General features: G+C 46.6%; 1 protein-coding gene across 7 annotated transcripts in view; it reads left to right on the top strand.

Annotated features, from left to right (window-relative positions):
- The window catches only part of LOC117194358, a 108780-nt gene extending 91418 nt beyond the window's left edge, over positions 1 to 17362 (top strand). Inside the window, exons 2-7 of one of the 7 annotated variants that reach the window (XM_033398925.1) lie at positions 1355 to 1732; positions 1798 to 1955; positions 2058 to 2159; positions 2228 to 2374; positions 2445 to 2708; positions 17203 to 17362. In XM_033398925.1, the coding sequence (XP_033254816.1) occupies positions 1355 to 1732; positions 1798 to 1955; positions 2058 to 2159; positions 2228 to 2374; positions 2445 to 2708; positions 17203 to 17305 (1152 nt within the window). In that variant the 3' untranslated portion in view covers positions 17306 to 17362. Of the gene's footprint in view, positions 1 to 1354; positions 1733 to 1785; positions 1956 to 2035; positions 2160 to 2227; positions 2375 to 2444; positions 2709 to 2809; positions 3203 to 17202 lie in introns of those variants that run through there. The other 6 variants (XM_033398923.1, XM_033398924.1, XM_033398929.1 and 3 more) reach the window with 6 other exon arrangements.
- Positions 17363 to 19718: the final 2356 nt, after the last annotated feature.

Here is a 19718-nt window from a genome sequence, read left to right as displayed (position 1 = left end):
TACGAATTAAACATTTTACCATTTAACCATTTGGTAATTTGGTAAACCATTTTTTTGTGAAGCTCAAGACTCAAGCCACGGAGAACCATTAATAATACGAAAATGTACAGTAATTAGTATCTGATCTACATCCATACAACATTGAAATGCAGCCCTGAATATCGCTCCGATTATAATCGGGAGACAGCTCTGCTTTTCACTTTGAATTCCGGTTTGAGCAGGCGACGACTTTCAGTGTGAAAATCCGAACAGTCATCCTTTCGAAAATTGTGCCAGCGAGCGGAGCTCATGTAAAGTGGAAACTTAAATATAAAAATTAAAATTCCTCTCAGAGTCGTAGTGAGAAGTGTCGAACAAAATATTCTAAAACTGTATTTAGCACGCGCGTGTTCTCAAGTAAGTTCACACATATTTAAAGTGAAAAAATTTCGCATTTGCCGCACACACGAACACACGCACGCACACACAAACGCCGGTTTTGTGAACTCACTTGACGAAAAGAAAGAGCGAGAAGAAAAAAGTTGCCAAATCAAAATGGTCACCGAGCCGAAGTCCGTTGAGCCCAAGGTCAGCACCAAGGAGGCGCAGTGCCAGTCATCGGACTGCGAGACTTCCCAGCAGGAGCCGGTCTCGCAAGTAAGCAGCCCGAAGGGCGCCCGTGTGGGGATCTTCAATGCCGAGGACTTCTTGTCGCGTGCTCAGATGAACAACAAAATCAACATCTTGCGCTCGCCCACCAAGCCGCCCAACGGGGTGCGCCAGCGCTCCGTCTACACCAACAACCCATCGCCGGTAAGTGAAATTCCAAGCAATAACGTGAAAGTTTCTTCACGCATCATCGCGCTAGCAGGGTATCAACAGCGAGTTAACAGCCGCCGCAGTCTCAACAGCTCGGCAACAGCAGCATTGCCACATCACCTCATTGCCCTCCTGTTATTTCAGACCTTCTTATTTTCCGTCTCGCTCTTTTCCACCATTGCTCTCTTACTTTCCGACTTTAATATTCGAATTTTCCTTCTCTATTTCCCCCCTCTTCTCTTCTAATACTATTCAAAATAGTTTGGTTAATTTCTATAAAAATCAAATGAAAATTGGGAAAAACGCACACACGTATGTAAATACATATATGTATGTATGTATGTATATGCATGCGTTAACAGAATGTCGACAGAATGTTAGCAACAGTTGCAAAGTCATTCGATATCTGCGCTGCTGACAATTTCTCTCGTATCTGTCGTTTTCTCTCCTGCCGGTATTCAATTATTTTCTGGCACTTTCACTTCCTCACCTCTTCATTTCCTTCCGGATCTAACTTCCGCTACTACCTCTCGCTTTCTCATCCCCCCTTCCTTAGCAAGCAAGCTTGCGTGTCGGCATGACTGGGGGGCAGCTGTCCCAACGCATGAGCAACATCTCGCTGTCCTCCGGCACGGACTCCGTGGGCCACATGGATCGCGGCAGCAGCTCCAGTCTCGCTAGCAGCGCCACCGTTGGCACCAACACCATCACCAGCGGCATTTCCAAGGAGTGCGCCAATTACCCCGTCGGCAGTCAGTCGGCCCGTCCATACGCTCAACTGCCGGGCATACACATTTCCAACCCTCCCCAGTACGGGCCAGGGAATATGCAGGAAATAGACGCTGGCAAAATGGCGCACAACGGCAAGGCACTCACAGGGCGCTACAATGCCACGCCCACCTATGGCTTCGACAACGAGCAGAACTACTGCCTGGTAAGGGGCTCCTGCATATCTGTAAATCTAGCCGATTCTATGCTCAATCTCAGAATTCCCAACAGTTGCCGTCTCCAATGCCCCCTCCACCATACGCCTTGGCACGCGTGAGCAGCACACGCAACTTCGAGCTCGAGAACCACACACCGCCGGCATGTCCCGGCTCTGGACCCATTGCCATGACGAACGGCACCATCCAGTTGCGCCTCCGCGATGGCGTGCGGTGAGTGTGGACGCCCCCAGCCCCTTGGCTCTTCTTTAAGACCGACCCCTAATGTTAATACCTTTCTTTGCATGGGGAAGCATTGACATGACCCTGGACAAGGCGGTGCGCGTGCTCAATCAGCGCAGCATGGTGGCAGTTGCTCTATCACGCAACTGCAGCAACAACTGTCACCTACAACGGCATGAAGGGGAATAACTTTGTGTGAGTGGGAATGGCCCTTACCCCAACGTGGCATCTTTTGAATCCTTTGAATTATCTTCCCATTACAGTCGCTATGCCAAGATGTGGTACAAGGGTGTGAGCTTTACCAGCGAGGCGTGCGCTCTCATCTACCTGGTGGACACAGCCGGGACGCGCACCACAACCTACACTTTCACCGATCTGACCAAGGACTACACCCTGGCAGTGTTCTATGAGTGAGTCCCCCGGCCAATTGCATCGCTTCTTATTTGGCTAATTTCGATTTAATTCCCGAACTTCTCGCAGCGACTCGCGCCATGGTCCCTCTTATATGGCTGAAGCCCATGACGTGATTGCCAATTCAGCTTACACCTGTACCGAGGATGGCACTGAGATCTATGACTTAAACGGATTTCGCATCACCCAGGCAGCCGATGGCCTGGTGAAGGTCACTCGTGTGGACAACAAGTGCTTAATTCGCACCAGTCCCGGCAATGGATCGGCCACTTTGACCACACCTGGCATACATTGCACTGCCTCTCTGGGCAAGACCTCGCATCTGTTTGTTCGGTGAGTGTCAAACCGATGCTCTCAACCTCCCCCTCCCCCTCCCCCTCCCCCTCGCCCGTCATCCTGCTCTGCTAACTTCCGTTCTGTTCTGTCCTTTGTAGTCGCAATGAGAAGCGCATGCACTTCGATGGATCCTGTTTCATTGAACGCAACGCCGGACACTCCGCCGGCTTCAATGAGAACAACCTGCTCATTGTCTACTGAGCGGCGTTCATAGTCCGGAGATAGAAACGGCGCAGTGGTAGCCCATCCCACACGCACACACTCACACATGTCAACACATTTCACCTGGAACACATACATAGACACCTACAGCAGCACACTTGAGGGACCTTGACGTGGCGAGAGGGATTCAGTTAGGATCCCGGAATTTAGGAATCTCAAAATCAATTTGGGAAATAAGTTAGAAAGCAAATATGTTCGTACAAAAACCAGCACCACACCACACCACACACACACACCTCAGCGAAGGAACTCAGCCCAGTCCTATCTGGGTTCCGATCAGATCATGGGCGCAACACAACCACACCACCAACCCCCAGGGAATACTAGTTGTCTTTCGTTTACCATTGCCTACATATATATCATGCCGTATATATGCGTGTATTACTAGTTGTTATTGCAAATCGGGAGCGCTTTCCTGCTTCCCCAAATCAGTTGGCCAAATCAGATCGATTTAAAGCTGAAGCGGAACCAATCAGAGCCGAATCGCATCGAACAGGGCCGTGCCAGCGTTTGGTGTTCAAAAAAAGAAACATCGTTTTTCTACCCGTTTCCATTTCGGCTTTTTCAGTTCTTTTAAATTGTTTCTTTTACGCAGTTCAGTTCTAAATTTTGTTTGATATACTTTAAAAATGGCACAACTCAAGAAAAAAAAAAATTAAAGAAATATCTCCAAAAAAAAAAATTTCAAAATTATGCACAGTTGGTGCGTCTGATTAAGCAACGTGTATTCAACAATTATAGTAGATCAGAGGACTAGTTCTCTTGGGCGTTACGTTAAGGCAACGTAACGCCAGTGCCGATACATTATTTCTAAGCTACCAGTTCTTTCAATGCAATCCAATAATGTTCATCCACACCCGTAGCATACAGACACTCGAACACGTAACCCATAATCACACACACCGCACACTCTTTACAAGAGGCAAAAGAAAGTGAATTATTTGCAAGTGGCACAGCGCCAGCCACAGTTAAAACAGCCACAGGACACACATGAAAGATAGAACAGATCCTCTGAAAGGTAGAAAGTGAGAGTTTATTAAATTAACCCCTATTGTAATTTGATTAAAAGACACTTGTCCTGTGAGGAGGACAATGAAAGAAACCCCCATACAAACACAAAACATAGGCTTAATATATACATAAATACGATGGGATGTCCAATTATAATACAAAGTTAAGCCCAGTGTGAAAAACCGGGATTAGCCTTACGTCAATCTCCAACACCTAAATTTTCTATCATGTAAAGAGAAATTCATGTGCCCCAAAATCAATACTATGGAAGTATAATAAATTTAAAATGAAATCTGTTCATTCAATAAATTAATTTATTCCTCCAAAAGAAAAAGAAAATGTCGACTGCCTCCTGCCCCGTGCCTGTGTTCGAGTATTTATGTACCTTCTGTCATACATGGTTGGGGGTATCGTAAATTTACAACAAAATTGTTTTATGGCCCCACTCCATGGGCCCTCCTGGCCCCCCTCAGGCGGAGCTTGGCGCTTACGCCGTCACCTGAAGTGCCATCAGGAGTTGGACAATTTCAGGCCCTAGACGACAGTTTGGTTCGGTTTCCCATCTTTAAGAGCACTTGGAATTTAATCATTTAAATTTCTGTGAGGATTTCCAAGAAAATAAATTTGAATATCTGCCGCTATAGAGTTTATATTTAAAGCCGATTTAATGTAAAAGCGGATTACGCTCTTCCATTTTGAAGGGACTTCGGATAAGCCCTATCTTCGGAGACATCGGGATATGGAAGACCTTTTTGATCTCCAAAAACCAAGCTTCGCGGGGATACAAATATTTCGTTGAATTTTTAATCGCACATTTACGACACAGCTGTTTTTATTTTATCGTAGCGTGACAACCCAGGGCGGCCAGTGTGTACACTCTTTTGGACTACAATATTGTTTGTCTTGCTGTTGACAGCGGTAAATTAGGCAAATGGAAGGAAAAGTACATTGATATTTAATTAGTAAAATGTCTTGAGCCTTGTCGTTACCTGCAAACAAATCCAAATGCACAGGGATATCGGATCGACTGTCATGCAGACTAAAGTTTCCAACAAACTTAACCTGGAGCTGGAGGTGGAGGTAGGCACGCGGCGCGAATGCTACAGCGCTGGCTGTGGCTGTTGATAAAGATTATTGGATAATGTCTTGGCGGAACTATCTGCCACGTCTGTCTCTGTCATAAGAAGAAAGTTGTTCCATGGTTAGAGATACACAAAGAGAAAGAGAGATGCATACGAAGAGTGTGTGAAAGCGTGGAGCAGTGAGAGCGGGTGCGGAAGCCACAGCGTGGATACAGAAGCAGCGGTAAGTACAAATAGCCCAACCAGGGAAGGATCAAAATATTAATGTCTGGAATGGCTTTATTCAAGTGTGAGAGCCTAACTGGGACTCGTGCGAGCAAAGGACTGACTTCACATATGTATCTGTGGCATATTCAATGCTCACGCTTGTGTGACTGCGCCCCTGCGAGTCCTTGTCTGCATCCATTTGCCGCTCGCACACGTGTGCCTAACATCAAAAGCTTTTCACACTTAATTGGGCGTAAAATTAAATCAGAATTGATTAGAACACTTGAATGACAACAGCCGTGGCCGTGTTGCTGATGTCAATGGCATCAGAGAGAGCCGCATCCTGCCAGCATCCAAGCCTCCCAGCTCCCAGCTCCCACTCCACCTCCTGTCAGCAATTCCGCTGGCATTCTAAGCATAAACAAACTTTTTGGTTTCGATTTTCCCCAGCTGACGCACGGCACGGCAAGGCACGGCACGTCGGTGACTTCGGCCACGTTCCTGCCGCTTCTCAGGGCTCCTGCCACTTCCGAAGCCGGGCACTCCCGAGACAGAGCGCACTAATTGCTGCTGGGAACTTCCCTGGGGAGGCTCCCCCGCAACCCTGTTTTTCATCGGAAAGTTTATGAAATTCAATTTCCCCAAAAATGGGGAATGGAATGGAAAAAGGCCGGGCATCAATTTTCCTGCATTATCGTTTAATGAGCCGACAATTATTCGAGGCCCTCTGCTTCGACACCATGCACGTCTATAGATATTCAATTAACTTGAATTAACAGCCATAACTCTCCGAACGAGTTCATTCCACATGCGTTTGGCCAGGGCATAGGGCAAGTCAACTCGATTTCCGGCTATTAAGACATGGCTGAATTTCAGACGTGGAATGCAACGCCATGGAGTGCCGAGTCCAGGCAGGATAATTACATTTTAACCGGGTGATTCGAGCGGAGAGGAGAGTCGACAGCAACGTCAACGGTAATGGATAAATGCACATCTTCCGCCGCCCTGGGGGTCCTGGGAGCCGTCCTGGGGCACGGCACATTTAATGGGAAATGAATGGCAGTGTTGGAGGTAGAAAATTATGAAAACGTTCCCAGGGGTAAGTTGTACGAAAACCAGCACGAAGTGCCCTCCATAATCTTCCACTTAAAGTTGATACAAAATGTAAACGACTTTCATTTCGCCCGGGAGCGATACCTCTGACGAGGACTTCAAAGGACAGCTGGAAGACCCAGGACAAACTCGAGGCGAAAGTGAGTAGCTCATTGAATTGGATGGATTGTCATCCCAGTCGGTGACAGCAATCAAATCAATCACAACAGCCTCCACCTGAGTAGAGCAGGCAGGTCAAAGTGCGGCAGCCTTGGAGGATAAAGAATGGACCCCTTTTCTGACATTTGGTGATGTTTTGCGATGCAGCAAGAGGGAATTCCTACACCGATTGTGGCAAAACTTGGGCTAGGTACAGCTGGCAAGGCCGATAGCTTGATCCGATTCATAAATAATATACAGCTAAGAGTACTATATGTTTGGATTCATTGGGAATCCGTGCGTGGTGATGTCTAATGCAATTTGCGTAATTGAAACCCACTCGAAAGCAATTAAATTTCCTGTGGTTGGACCACTCTCCGGCAATGAGATTCGTTGGAGTAATTGCAATCGAGATTCCCAACTAATCTTCAGGTAAAACAATCCATAATGGAGCAGAAGTTTTGTTCGCACTCGGCATTTATCAAGTTTGAAGTTTTAATTTGCTTTCGCCCCAACAAAAACAACTACAGAATACAGAATAACAAAAGTGTCAACACGATTTTAATTGAGTTTAATTAAGCCGCAAAGTAAAGCCTCTCAGCACTCTTGTCTGTGGACCGACCAACAGAAATTTAAAATATTTGCGCTAATCCACTTGGCAACGGCCTAACAGAAATGAACAGCTGGTGCCAGTCCAGGCCTCTTCAATGGGCCAACTTTCGGATAAAAGAGGTACGTTCCAAAGGCTTCAAATACTCGTATTTGCTGGGGCCAAAGTACGTACAATAAACTCGAAGCAATCCGAAGAGCAAAGTTGCGATCTGGAAATTTATGGATGGCGAAGGCCAAAATGTTTTGCTGCCCAAGACCCAGGCTGAACCCATTTGTTGGCCCAGCTCTGAAAATGTCACATGCTCTTCACACCCACAGCTACACCCACACCCTGTGTGGTCTGGGTCTTGGCCGTCTGGGTCCGTCTCGGCCGGATTTGTCTGCGCCAAAGTTCACTGACACTTTCATGAGTTTTCTTGGGTCGACGAAAATATTTTTTCCACATTTCGCATTCGACCGAGTGGAAATGAAATCCCCTTGGAGCATAGATAGAATATTTCAGAGCAGTGCTCGCTGCCAAAAGCTTACTGTTACACATTCGTTCTGCGAAACGAAATCCAGTTAATTAAAATGTGGCAAGCAAATAATCAACAAGCAATTCAAACTAGAAAAGACCACAATTCTGCTTCCTCTCTGCCTTTGCCTGCCGTAAATGGCCGTCCAATTGGTAATGGCTCGACAAAAATCCCACATTCATATTTACGAACCATAAATATGGACTCGTACTACCAAAAAAAGGAAAGGAAAAAATAAAAGGAGGTTAACCAATTTGTTCGCTTGCGGCTGCTGTAAGTGACAACAAAAGAGGTGGTGGAGCCGGTCAAGGCATTGTAGCTTTTTACAAATGAGTTTCCGTATTTCATTCGGATTCCATGCATATTGCATTTTCTATAAATACAGTATTTGCCAACTGTTCTTTTTTATTTTCACTCTCAAACTGAGTCAATGCGCAACTGAGTCAACGCAATGCGTGCAGATGCAGCTGCAACAGCAACAGCAACAGCATCGGGGTGGCAGCATCAGCACCGAAAATAAATTTCAAATATGTCACAAGCAAAATGAGATAGAATTTTTAGGCGAATATTCGCTGTGCCATGCTGCGTAGGCAGCGATGGCCAAATGCAGGGGAAGTCAATGCGCTCTATCCGAAAAAGTGAAAGCCAGCATCAATCATGTGAGCAGGCGAGGGGATATAGTTGTCAGTCGATTCGCAAGAAGTTCAGGGTCGCCTACTGAACTGAACCGTTCGACAATAGTTCTCTACGATCCAGACTACAAGGTGGCAAAACAATAACACTCCCCCACACACCAGACGTGCGATGTCTCAGCTAATTTTCATTGCCACAAGCGCGGACGGGCGTCCTTCAGGGCCTGCCAAATTCTAAATTTTGGCTAATTTGTCAACAGCCCCCCAGCATAATCCGCACATATCCGACAATTTGGGTAGAACCAAACATCTAACAAAAGCTGTACACATTCGCTACTTACATTATATGGATAGTACGGATTGAATTACTGGAACCATGTGTCCGCTATAGAGAGCTTAGCTTGTACATACATAAATGGGCACCTAGCACTATTATATTTTGCATGCAAATTCCAGGACACAAGTGTGTACCCTCACGTAAAGATGATGCCAGAAATTCCAACTGACGAAGCAGATATGCGATACACTGCATCAGCAGTAACCCACCAAGATGAGGCTCCTCCGTGCTTAGCCGCCTCCTTTGGCACTGACACTTGGCATTTCGCAACCTTTTGGTTGCAACTCTTTTGGCTGACTTTTCAATTTTCTAATATGCTTTAAAGCTTCTGCTTGATGCTGTTGGGAGCGGCGCCTATTGCTTAATTCGATTTTGCTTGACTTTGATGCTGGCAAACTTCATTTGTCCGACTCTAAAAGCGTGAAATAGGATTAGGCCGACGGAAATGCATTTAAGCTGACTTAAATCCATTTCTAGTTGGGCAACGATACAAAGTACCAATTAATAATCTATAGGAAATCAGATTTGAGAGGAGTTAGGGAAGAGAGAGTTGCAGTGCACGCAGTTTATGGAAGAGATCCAAATTAAATTAAGACTGCCAAAAGTATTCCACAAATAGCCATGACCAGAATGAAGTTACTTTGGGCCAAAACGATGACGGGTCAATACTTTTTTCCAGGCTTGTGGATAGATCAGCGTCAGTGCGGCGCCTTAATGCAAGTCTGTGAACGAATTGTATTTGGTAAATTTTCTTTACAGGAATCCGAAAGGATTGAACAAGGTGAAGTAATTAGTATCTGATCTACATCCATACAACATTGAAATGCAGCCCTGAATATCGCTCCGATTATAATCGGGAGACAGCTCTGCTTTTCACTTTGAATTCCGGTTTGAGCAGGCGACGACTTTCAGTGTGAAAATCCGAACAGTCATCCTTTCGAAAATTTTGCCAGCGAGCGGAGCTCATGTAAAGTGGACAATTAAATATAAAAATTAAAATTCCTCTCAGAGTCGTAGTGAGAAGTGTCGAACAAAATATTCTAAAACTGTTGTTCGGGCCAGCCGCTGAAGAATAACCGTAATTTCAATATTATTATTGTATGAGAAGAGAGAGCCGCCTATGTTGTAAAACGTTGACGTTCTGCAGAGCTGCTGCGCTCTCCCGCTAAAGAGGCTCTCTGCCGCCACCACTTCGGCAACTACTTTGATCTGCTGCCGCCACTTCGGCAATCACTTCGATCTAACGCCGTCGTCTATAGTTTAGTTCTATGCTAACCCCTCTGCGCATTGGTTGCATATCGATCTCGCATAAAGTTTATCTGGCAATAGCAAGCAATCGGCTTCCGCTAAGCCGCCAAGATTAAATACGAATTATAAATTTTAACCCAAAATCTCTTTTCATTTTTGAAACACATAGGTGCCAAAAAAGCTTGGCATCTCAAACATTGGTGACCCCGACGTGATATAAAACCATTGCTTAATCGCGTTCCGTTAAAACACTTATTATTTATACAATATTTTGTTGTTGGGTAGTTTAACTACCAACAAATACATTTGGGTGCACGTTGAAAAACAGTTTAAAGTGCAAATTCAGTGAGAGTGCGGCTGGAATATTTATTTATAGACAAATTCCGGTACTTTAAGCGTCGAATCTCTCATTCTCTGCGCAGCTGCAGCCGCGGTTCTTGACTTTTCGTGTCTTGCATTCTCGCTCTCGCGTCTATACATCGTCTCTTAAGCGGTATTTCATTTTCCGTTGTTGTGTCGAATTGCACAACGGTTAACATGGACAACGATCCGAATACTGAATCTGTATAAGCGTAAAAGTCAGTCATTATACGATCGATTGCACAGGCTTGGCGAATCCTTCGCGGGGAATAAAATCGATAAGCTGACTGCCGCGGAAGTCGAGGTGCGCCTTGATATGTTGGCAGAAATTCGAGAGGAATTTAATAAGGCCCATAATGAGTTGGAGGCTCTCGATCAAAACGAGATTGGGAGTGAGCTGCGCAAAATCTTCGATACTCTTTTCATATCGTTGAAAGCTGAGTTGCTGGCTGCTGTTGAAGTAAGCCAGTCACACGCCGCTGCCCATTCTACGACTCTGCCAAGCCATTCCGGACATAGTACCATCATCATGGCTCACCAGCAGCGACTTCCTGAGCTGAAGGTGCCTAAATTTTCTGGTGGATACGTCGAGTTCTCGGATTTTATGGCAATGTTCAAATCGGTGATTGAAGCGGATGCGGATCTCAGTGACATCGAGAAATTCCAGCACCTTCGCTCTTGCCTCGCTGATGCGGCTTTGGATTCGGTTCGATCGTTAGAGCTCTCCAGTGCCAATTATCGTGCGGCTCTGGATATACTTAATAAACGCTTTAATAACAAAAGACTTGTTTTCCAGGCACACATCAAGAAGATTCTTGGGCTAAAGAGGGTAGACTCGCCTTCTGCTAAAAGGCTTCGGGAGTTTTCGGATGCAGTCAATTTACACATGCGAGCGTTGCAGACATTGGGAACTGCTGAGGAGATTTCAGGATTCATGGTCATCAACATGCTGCTGCAGAAGTTGGATTCGAAGACGCAAACTAAATGGGAGGAGCACACATCGTCGGATGCTATACCTACCGCAGAGGAATTCTTCGAATTCTTGCAGCAACGCTGCCAGAAAATGGAGCGGTTGGAATATGCTACAGCGACACACGCTAGTAGCGATCAGGTGGGAAAAAACCATTCCTATACGCAGGTTAAGAAAACGTTTGTAGCTTCCAACTCTTCCGCCGACCCGTCAGTATGCGTCTTTTGCCACTCAGCGGGCCATGGAATATACTCGTGAAGATATTCGGAAATCTCTCACCGTTGCTGCGCCACAAAGAAGTGAAGAAGCTTTCCCTATGCTTCAATTGCCTAAAGCCGGGGCACCGGACCCGCGCATGCAATAGTGGAAAATGTCGAGTATGCGGCGGTAGGCATCATAGTTTGTTGCACTTCGATAGTATACAGCCCACAACACAAGGCTGCCCAGGTATTACTCCTCCCGATCTGGCCGTTCAACCGGACACTCTTTCCGTTGCTCAAAATTCTGCTAGCAGCTCGTCTCTACCTTCGTCTACCTCTCTTGCTGCCCAAGGTCTTCACTCTGATGTCTTGCTTCTGGCTACAGCCGTGATTCTCGTAAAGAATCGGTCTGGCGTTTTAGTTCCTTGTCGTGCCATCTTAGATTCAGGATCGCAGCGTTTCTACTGAGGGATCCACCATAAGCATTTGTATGCATTCTCGCACCTCTGCTTACACAACTACACTTACTGCTCTCATCGCCCCCACGATTACCGATTCTCAACCAAGTATGACAGTAAATGTATCCGATTGGCGTATTCCATCTAACATTCAGCTCGCTGATCCTGCATTTTTCAATCCTCAACGGGTTGATCTTCTCATTGGTGCGAGCGTTTTTTATGATCTCCTCTGCGTAGGGCAAATCAAACTCACCGATGGACTGCCTCTTCTGCAGAAGACCCGGCTTGGGTGGATCGTATCTGGCGGTGGACAGAAGGTATCAAGCTCGGCGCTTTTGGCTACGCACAATTGTCCAGATTCGATAGCTGAGATGGAAGCAAGGTTGGATAAAACTCTTCGTATGTTTTGGGAAGTAGAGATGTGATGATGACAGGCCCTGTTATTCAGCCTGCATTGTTTAACATATTGATTCGCTTTCGGACATATCCAGTCGCTCTCACTGGGGACATTTGTAAAATGTACCGCTGCGTACGAGTGTCTCCACCCGACAATTTGTATCAGTGCATCCTATGGCGAGATTCCATCGAGTCCGAGGTTCAAGTCTACACATTAGACCCCGTCACATACGGGACGAGGGATGCATCATTTTAGCGGTCCGCGCAATGCACCAGCTGGCCATCGACGAGGGTGAGTCCTACCCTCTTGGCTCAGCTGCTCTGCGGCAGGAGTTTTACGTGGATGACCTTATTTCGGGCGGTAATTCGGTCGCACAGGTCATGGACGAGATGCACCAAACATCAGCTTTACTGTCCCGTGGTAATTTTAGACTTAGGAAATGGTGCTCCAGTCACCAGGAAGTACTTGAGGGAACCCCTGAAGATGATATTCCTAAAGTTTAATGATGGAAGCGACATTGCCAAAACTCTCGGCTTAGCGTGGGACCCTGCTTCGGATCAGCTGCTTTTTGCCTTGTCCGCACTGGACACAAACTCAAAGCCATCAAAGCGGTCGGTTTTATCTACGATTGCGCGGTTCTACGACCCTCTTGGATTGATAGATCCAGTCATTGTCAGGTGCAAAATCTTCCTTCAGCAGCTTTGGAGAGAAAATTTGGATTGGGATGAAAGCCTACCCTCAGCGTTGCATTCAACTTGGATGGACTTGAGAAATAGTTTGGCAAGCATTTCTCGGATCTCATTTCCTCGCTTGGTTCTTCGTTCTAGTGTGGCTACAGAAGTTCACGGATTCTGTGATGCCAGCTTAGAAGCATATGGCGCTTGCGTGTATGTCGTGTCCAGGGAAGCCCAGTCTTCGAGCCACGTTTTGTGCTCAAAGTCGCGAGTGGCGCCGCTAAAGACTATATCGATTCCTAAGCTGGAATTAAGTGGAGCCCATTTGCTTGCGAAAATCATGCAGAATGTAAAGGACATGGGAATCTTTACAGGTCGGTTCTATTGCTGGTCGGATTCGTCAACAGCATTATCTTGGATTAGGGACGAGCCAGCTTAATTTCAAGTTTTCGTGGCAAATCGAGTGGCATCAATTCAGGAGTTGACGGCAGCCATGGAATGGCGCTATGTTCCCACATCTTTAAATCCTGCTGATATTCTCTCGAGAGGCTCGCTTCCCAACCATCTTATCCAGACAGAGCTATGGTTTCACGGCCCATCCTTTTTGCTAGGCTCCAAGGATAAGTGGCCTGTATCTCCATCTAACAACATGGCAACTTTGGAGCTTCGCAAGAGAGGATTGCTAATCACGTCTCCACATGCCGATCTCACGTCCGGATGCAAATTTGCGAATTCATTCTTTCGCATGCAGCGCACACTCGCCTACATGCATAAATTTATACACCGTTTCTGATATTCGGCAAGGAACGCATCTTCTAATTCGACACATTCAGCTGGCAAATTTTTGTGGATGGACATAAAGGAGATTCGGCGCAATGGTCAAGTCATGAAATCCAGTTCTATTAGTTCGCTCAACCCGTTCATCGATCATTCTGGACTTCTTAGAGTTGGAGGTCGTCTTGGCAACTCATCGCTAGGATTTGACGCTCAGCACCCGCTCATTCTGCCAAAGGGACATTCCATTACCTTTGCGCTGAAAGAAACCTTTCATGAAAGAAACCTCCATGCCGGACCTCGCGCCTTGCTATCCAAAATTCGGCTGGAATATTGGCCCATTGGAGGTGTTAAGGCAGTGTCAAGGGTCGTCAGCAGATGTGTGAGATGCATCAGAACTAGGCCGCGCATGGTCGAACACATCATGGGAGACCTACCTAAGGAACGTTTGGAAGGATCTCGAGCTTTTGAAGGCACTGGAGTAGATTACTGTGGACCTTTTTTCTAACGATCAGAAATCCGCACGAGGCCTCCGATCAAGTGCTACATTAGCGTGTTCATCTGTTTCACTTCTAAGGCTATACACATGGAGCTCGTAAAGGATTTGACCACCGCATCGTTTCTAGGCGCACTAAAGCGTTTTACTTCCACTCGAGGAAGGCCAAGTCAAATTTGGTCGGACAATGCGACAAACTTCGTTGGGGCCAAGAACGAGCTTCTGGAGCTAAAGAAGCTTTGTCTGAGCGAACCGCATATGAAGGAGGTCCACGAATCCTGCTTGGCTGACTCGATCGACTGGCGTTTCATCCCACCTCGCTCTCCGCATTTTGGCGGGTTGTGGGAAGCGGCCGTGAAGACCGCAAAATATCACCTGTACCGCTCAGTTGGACCATCTGTGCTTAGCTTCGACGAGCTGCGCACTCTGATCTGTCAGATCACTGCAATTGTTAACTCTCGCCCTTTGCTCTCGCTTTCAGAAAATCCTGATGATTAAGACGTTTTGACTCCTGCTCATCTGCTTTTAGGCGGCCCCCATGAGCAAATCCTCGAGCCTGACCTAACGAAGCTGAACTACAATCGTCTGGATGGCTGGCAGCGGGTCACCCAACTACAGCAAATATTTTGGAGCCGTTGGCGCGAAGAGTATCTCACTCTTTTGCAAGAGCGCGCGAAGTGGCGTACCCCCGCGCAAAACATCTGCAAGAACGACCTCGTTCTGGTGAAGGACGAAATCTTCCTCCAATGCGTTGGCCACTGGCTAGAGTGGTCGATGTCGTTTTGGGCAAGGACGGAGTGTGTCGCGTCGCTGACCTGAAGACATCCTCAGGAAACATCAGGAGGGCCGTCACTCGGCTATGTTTGCTGCCCCTTAAGGAATCTGTTTAGAGACTAGCTCCCAACGGGGGAGTATGTTCGGGCCAGCCGCTGAAGAATAACCGTAACTTTAACATTATTATTGTATGAGCAGAGAGAGCCGCCTATGTTGTAAAACGTTGACGTTCTGCAGAGCTGCTGCGCTCTCTCGCTAAAGGGGCTCTCTGCCGCCGCCACTTCGGCAACTACTTTGATCTGCTGCCGCCACTTCGGCAATCACTTTGATCTAACGCCGTCGTATATAGTTTAGTTCTATGCTAACCCCTCTGCGCATTGGTTGCATATCGATCTCGCATAAAGTTTATCTGGCAATAGCAAGCAATCGGCTTCCGCTAAGCCACCAAGATTAAATACGAATTATAAATTTTAACCCAAAATCTCTTTTCATTTTTGAAACACATAGGTGCCAAAAAAGCTTGGCATCTCAAACAACTGTATTTAGCACGCGCGTGTTCTCAAGTAAGTTCACACATTTAAAGTGAAAAATTTCTCATTTGCCGCACACACGAACACACGCACGCACACACAAACGCCGGTTTTGTGAACTCACTTGACGAAAAGAAAGAGCGAGAAGAAAAAAGTTGCCAAATCAAAATGGTCACCGAGCCGAAGTCCGTTGAGCCAAAGGTCAGCACCAAGGAGGCGCAGTGCCAGTCATAGGACTGCGAGACTTCCCAGCAGGAGCCGGTCTCGCAAGTAAGCAGCCCGAAGGGCGCCCGTGTGGGGATCTTCAATGCCGAGGACTTCTTGTCGCGTGCTCAGATGAACGACAAAATCAACATCTTGCGCTCGCCCACCAAGCCGCCCAACGGGGTGCGCCAGCGCTCCGTCTACACCAACAACCCATCGCCGGTAAGTGAAATTCCAAGCAATAACGTGAAAGTTTCTTCAATTTTCAGACATTTTGTTTTACAAAACTGCCGCATCATCACGCTAGCAGGGTATCAACAGCGAGTTAACAGCCGCCGCAGTCTTAACAGCTCGGCAACAGCAGCATTGCCACATCACCTCATTGCCCTCTCCTGTTATTTCAGACCTTCTTATTTTCCGTCTCGCTCTTTTCCACCAATGCTCTCTTACTTTCCGACTTTAATATTCGAATTTTCCTTCTCTATTCCCCCCCTCTCCCACGCCCAGAATTCCCAACAGTTGCCGTCTCCAATGCCCCCTCCACCATACGCCTTGGCACGCGGGAGCAGCACACGCAACTTCGAGCTCGAGAACCACACACCGCCGGCATGTCCCGGCTCTGGACCCATTGCCATGACGAACGGCACCATCCAGTTGCGCCTCCGCGATGGCGTGCGGTGAGTGTGGACGCCCCCAGCCCCTTGGCTCTTCTTTAAGACCGACCCCTAATGTTAATACCTTTCTTTGCATGGGGCAGAATTGACATGACTCTGGACAAGGCGGTGCGCGTGCTCAATCAGCGCAGCATGGTGGCAGTTGCTCTATCACGCAACTGCAGCAACTCGGCTTTGATCCACCCCAATGGACGCATCTTGCAGAGCGGCGCTAAAGTCGAAATAGTCACCTACGACGGCATGAAGGGCAATAACTGTGTGTGAGTGGGAATGGCCCTTACCCCAACGTGGCATCTTTTGAATCCTTTGAATTATCTTCCCATTACAGTCGCTATGCCAAGATGTGGTACAAGGGTGTGAGCTTCACCAGCGAGGCGTGCGCTCTCATCTACCTGGTGGACACAGCCGGGACGCGCCCCCCAACCGACACTTTCACCGATCTGACCAAGGACTACACCCTGGCAGTGTTCTATGAGTGAGTCCCCCGGCCAATTGCATCGCTTCTTATTTGGCTAATTTCGATTTAATTCCCGAACTTCTCGCAGCGACTCGCGGCATGGTCCCTCTTATATGGCTGAAGCCCATGACGTGATTGCCAATTCAGCTTACACCTGTACCGAGGATGGCACTGAGATCTTTGACATAAACGGATTTCGCATCACCCAGGCAGCCGATGGCCTGGTGAAGGTCGCTCGTGTGGACAACAAGTGCTTGATTCGCACCAGTCCCGGCAATGGCCACTTTGACCACACCTGGCATCCATTGAGTGTCAAACCGATGCTCTCAACCTCCCCCTCCCCCTCCCCCTCCCCCTCGCCCGTCATCCTGCTCTGCTAACTTCCGTTCTGTTCTGTCCTTTGTAGTCGCAATGAGAAGCGCATGCACTTCGATGGATCCTGTTTCATTGTACGCAACGCCGGACACTCCGCCGGCTTCAATGAGAACAACCTGCTCATTGTCTACTGAGCGGCGTTCGTAGTCCGGAGATAGAAACGGTGCAGTGGTAGGGCATCCCACACGCACACACTCACACATGTCAACACAATTCACCTGGAACACATACATAGACACCTACAGCAGCACACTTGAGGGACCTTGACGTGGAGAGAGGGATTCAGTTAGGATCCCGGAATTTAGGAATATCAAAATCAATTTGGGAAATAAGTTAGAAAGCAAATATGTTCGTACAAAAACCAGCACCACACCACACCACACACACACACCTCAGCGAAGGAACTCAGCCCAGTCCTATCTGGGTTCCGATTGCTCGACATGGGCGCAACACAACCACACCACCAACCCCCAGGGAATACTAGTTGTCTTTCGTTTACCATTGCCTACATATATATCATGCCGTATATATGCGTGTATTACTAGTTGTTATTGCAAATCGGGAGCGCTTTCCTGCTTCCCCAAATCGGTTGGCCAAATCAGACCGATCTCAAGCTGAAGCGGAACCAATCAGAGCCGAATCGCATCGCACAGGGCCGTGCCAGCGTTTGGTGTTCAAAAAAAGAAACATCGTTTTTCTACTCGTTTCCATTTCGGCTTTTTCAGTTCTTCTAAATTGTTTCTTTTACGCAGTTCAGTTCTAAATTTTGTTTGATAGACTTTAAAAATGGCAAAACTCAAGAAAAAAAAGTTTAAAGAAATATCTCCCAAAAAAAAATTTACATAATTATGCACAGTTGGTGCGTCTGATTAAGCAACGTGTATTCAAAAATTATAGTAGATCAGAGGACTAGTTCTCTTGGGCGTTACGTTTAGGCAACGTAACGCCAGTGCCGATACATTATTTCTAAGCTACCAGTTCTTTCAATGCAAACCAATAATGTTCATCCACACCCGTAGCATACAGACACTCGAACACGTAACCCATAATCACACACACCGCACACTCTACAAGAGGCAAAAGAAAGTGAATTATTTGCAAGAGGCACAGCGCCAGCCACATTTAAAACAGCCACAGGACACACATGAAAGATAGAACAGATCCTGTGAAAGATAGAAAGTGAGAGTTTATTAAATTAACCCCAATTGTAATTTGATTAAAAGACACTTGTCCTGTGAGGAGGGCAATGAAAGAAACCCCCATACAAACACAAAACATAGGCTTAATATATACATAAATACGATGGGATGTCCAATTATAATACAAAGTTAAGCCCAGTGTGAAAAACCGGGATTAGCCTTACGTCAATCTCCAACACCTAAATTTTCTATCATGTAAAGAGAAATTCATGTGCCCCAAAATCAATACTATGGAAGTATAATAAATTTAAAATGCAATCTGTTCATTCAATAAATTAATTTATTCCTCCAAAAGAATGGTGGAGCAATAGAGCTCGTTTCGTTTCCTACCCTTCATCCTTTGCTAATTTCTTGGTGGAAAGAAAATGTCGACTGCCTCCTGCCCCGTGCCTTTATGTGTTCGAGTATTTATGTACCTTCTGTCATACATGGCCGGGGGTATCGTAAATTTACAACAAAATTGTTTTATGGCCCCACTACATGGGCCCTCCTGGCCCCGCTCAGGCGGAGCTTGGCGTTTACGCCGTCACCTGAAGTGCCATCAGGAGTTGAACAATTTCAGGCCCTAGACGCCAGTTTGGTTCGGTTTCCCATCTTTAAGAGCACTTTGAATTTAATCATTTAAATTTCTGTGAAGATTTCCAAGAAAATAAATTTGAATATCTGCCGCTATAGAGTTTATATTTAAATCCGATTTAATGTAAAAGCGGATTACGCTCTTCCATTTTGAAGGGACTTCGGATAAGCCCTATCTTCGGAGACATCGGGATATGGAAGACCTTTTTGATCTCCAAAAACCAAGCTTCGCGGGGGTACAAATATTTCGTTGAATTTTTAATCGCACATTTACGACACAGCTGTTTTTATTTTATCGTAGCGTGACAACCCAGGGCGGCCAGTGTGTACACTCTTTTGGACTACAATATTGTTTGTCTTGCTGTTGACAACGGTAAATTAGGCAAATGGAAGGAAAAGTACATTGATATTTAATTAGTAAAATGTCTTGAGCCTTGTTGTTACCTGCAAACAAGTCCAAATGCACAGGGATATCGGATCGACTGTCATGCAGACTAAAGTTTCCAACAAACTTAACCTGGAGCTGGAGGTGGAGGTAGGCACGCGGCGCGAATGCTACAGCGCTGGTTTTGGCTGTTGATAAAGATTATTGGATAATGTCTTGGCGGAACTATCTGCCACGTCTGTCTCTGTCATAAGAAGAAAGTTGTTCCATGGTTAGAGATACACAAAGAGAGAGAAAGAGAGATGCATACGAAGAGTGTGTGAAAGCGTGGAGCAGTGAGAGCGGGTGCGGAAGCCACAGCGTGGATACAGAAGCAGCGGTAAGTAC

Source organism: Drosophila miranda, assembly GCF_003369915.1.
Source record: "Drosophila miranda strain MSH22 chromosome Y unlocalized genomic scaffold, D.miranda_PacBio2.1 Contig_Y3_pilon, whole genome shotgun sequence".
NCBI lineage: Eukaryota > Metazoa > Arthropoda > Insecta > Diptera > Drosophilidae > Drosophila > Drosophila miranda.
The sequence above is the reverse complement of the archived record's forward strand: the minus strand, read 5'-3'. Positions and strand labels throughout refer to the sequence as shown.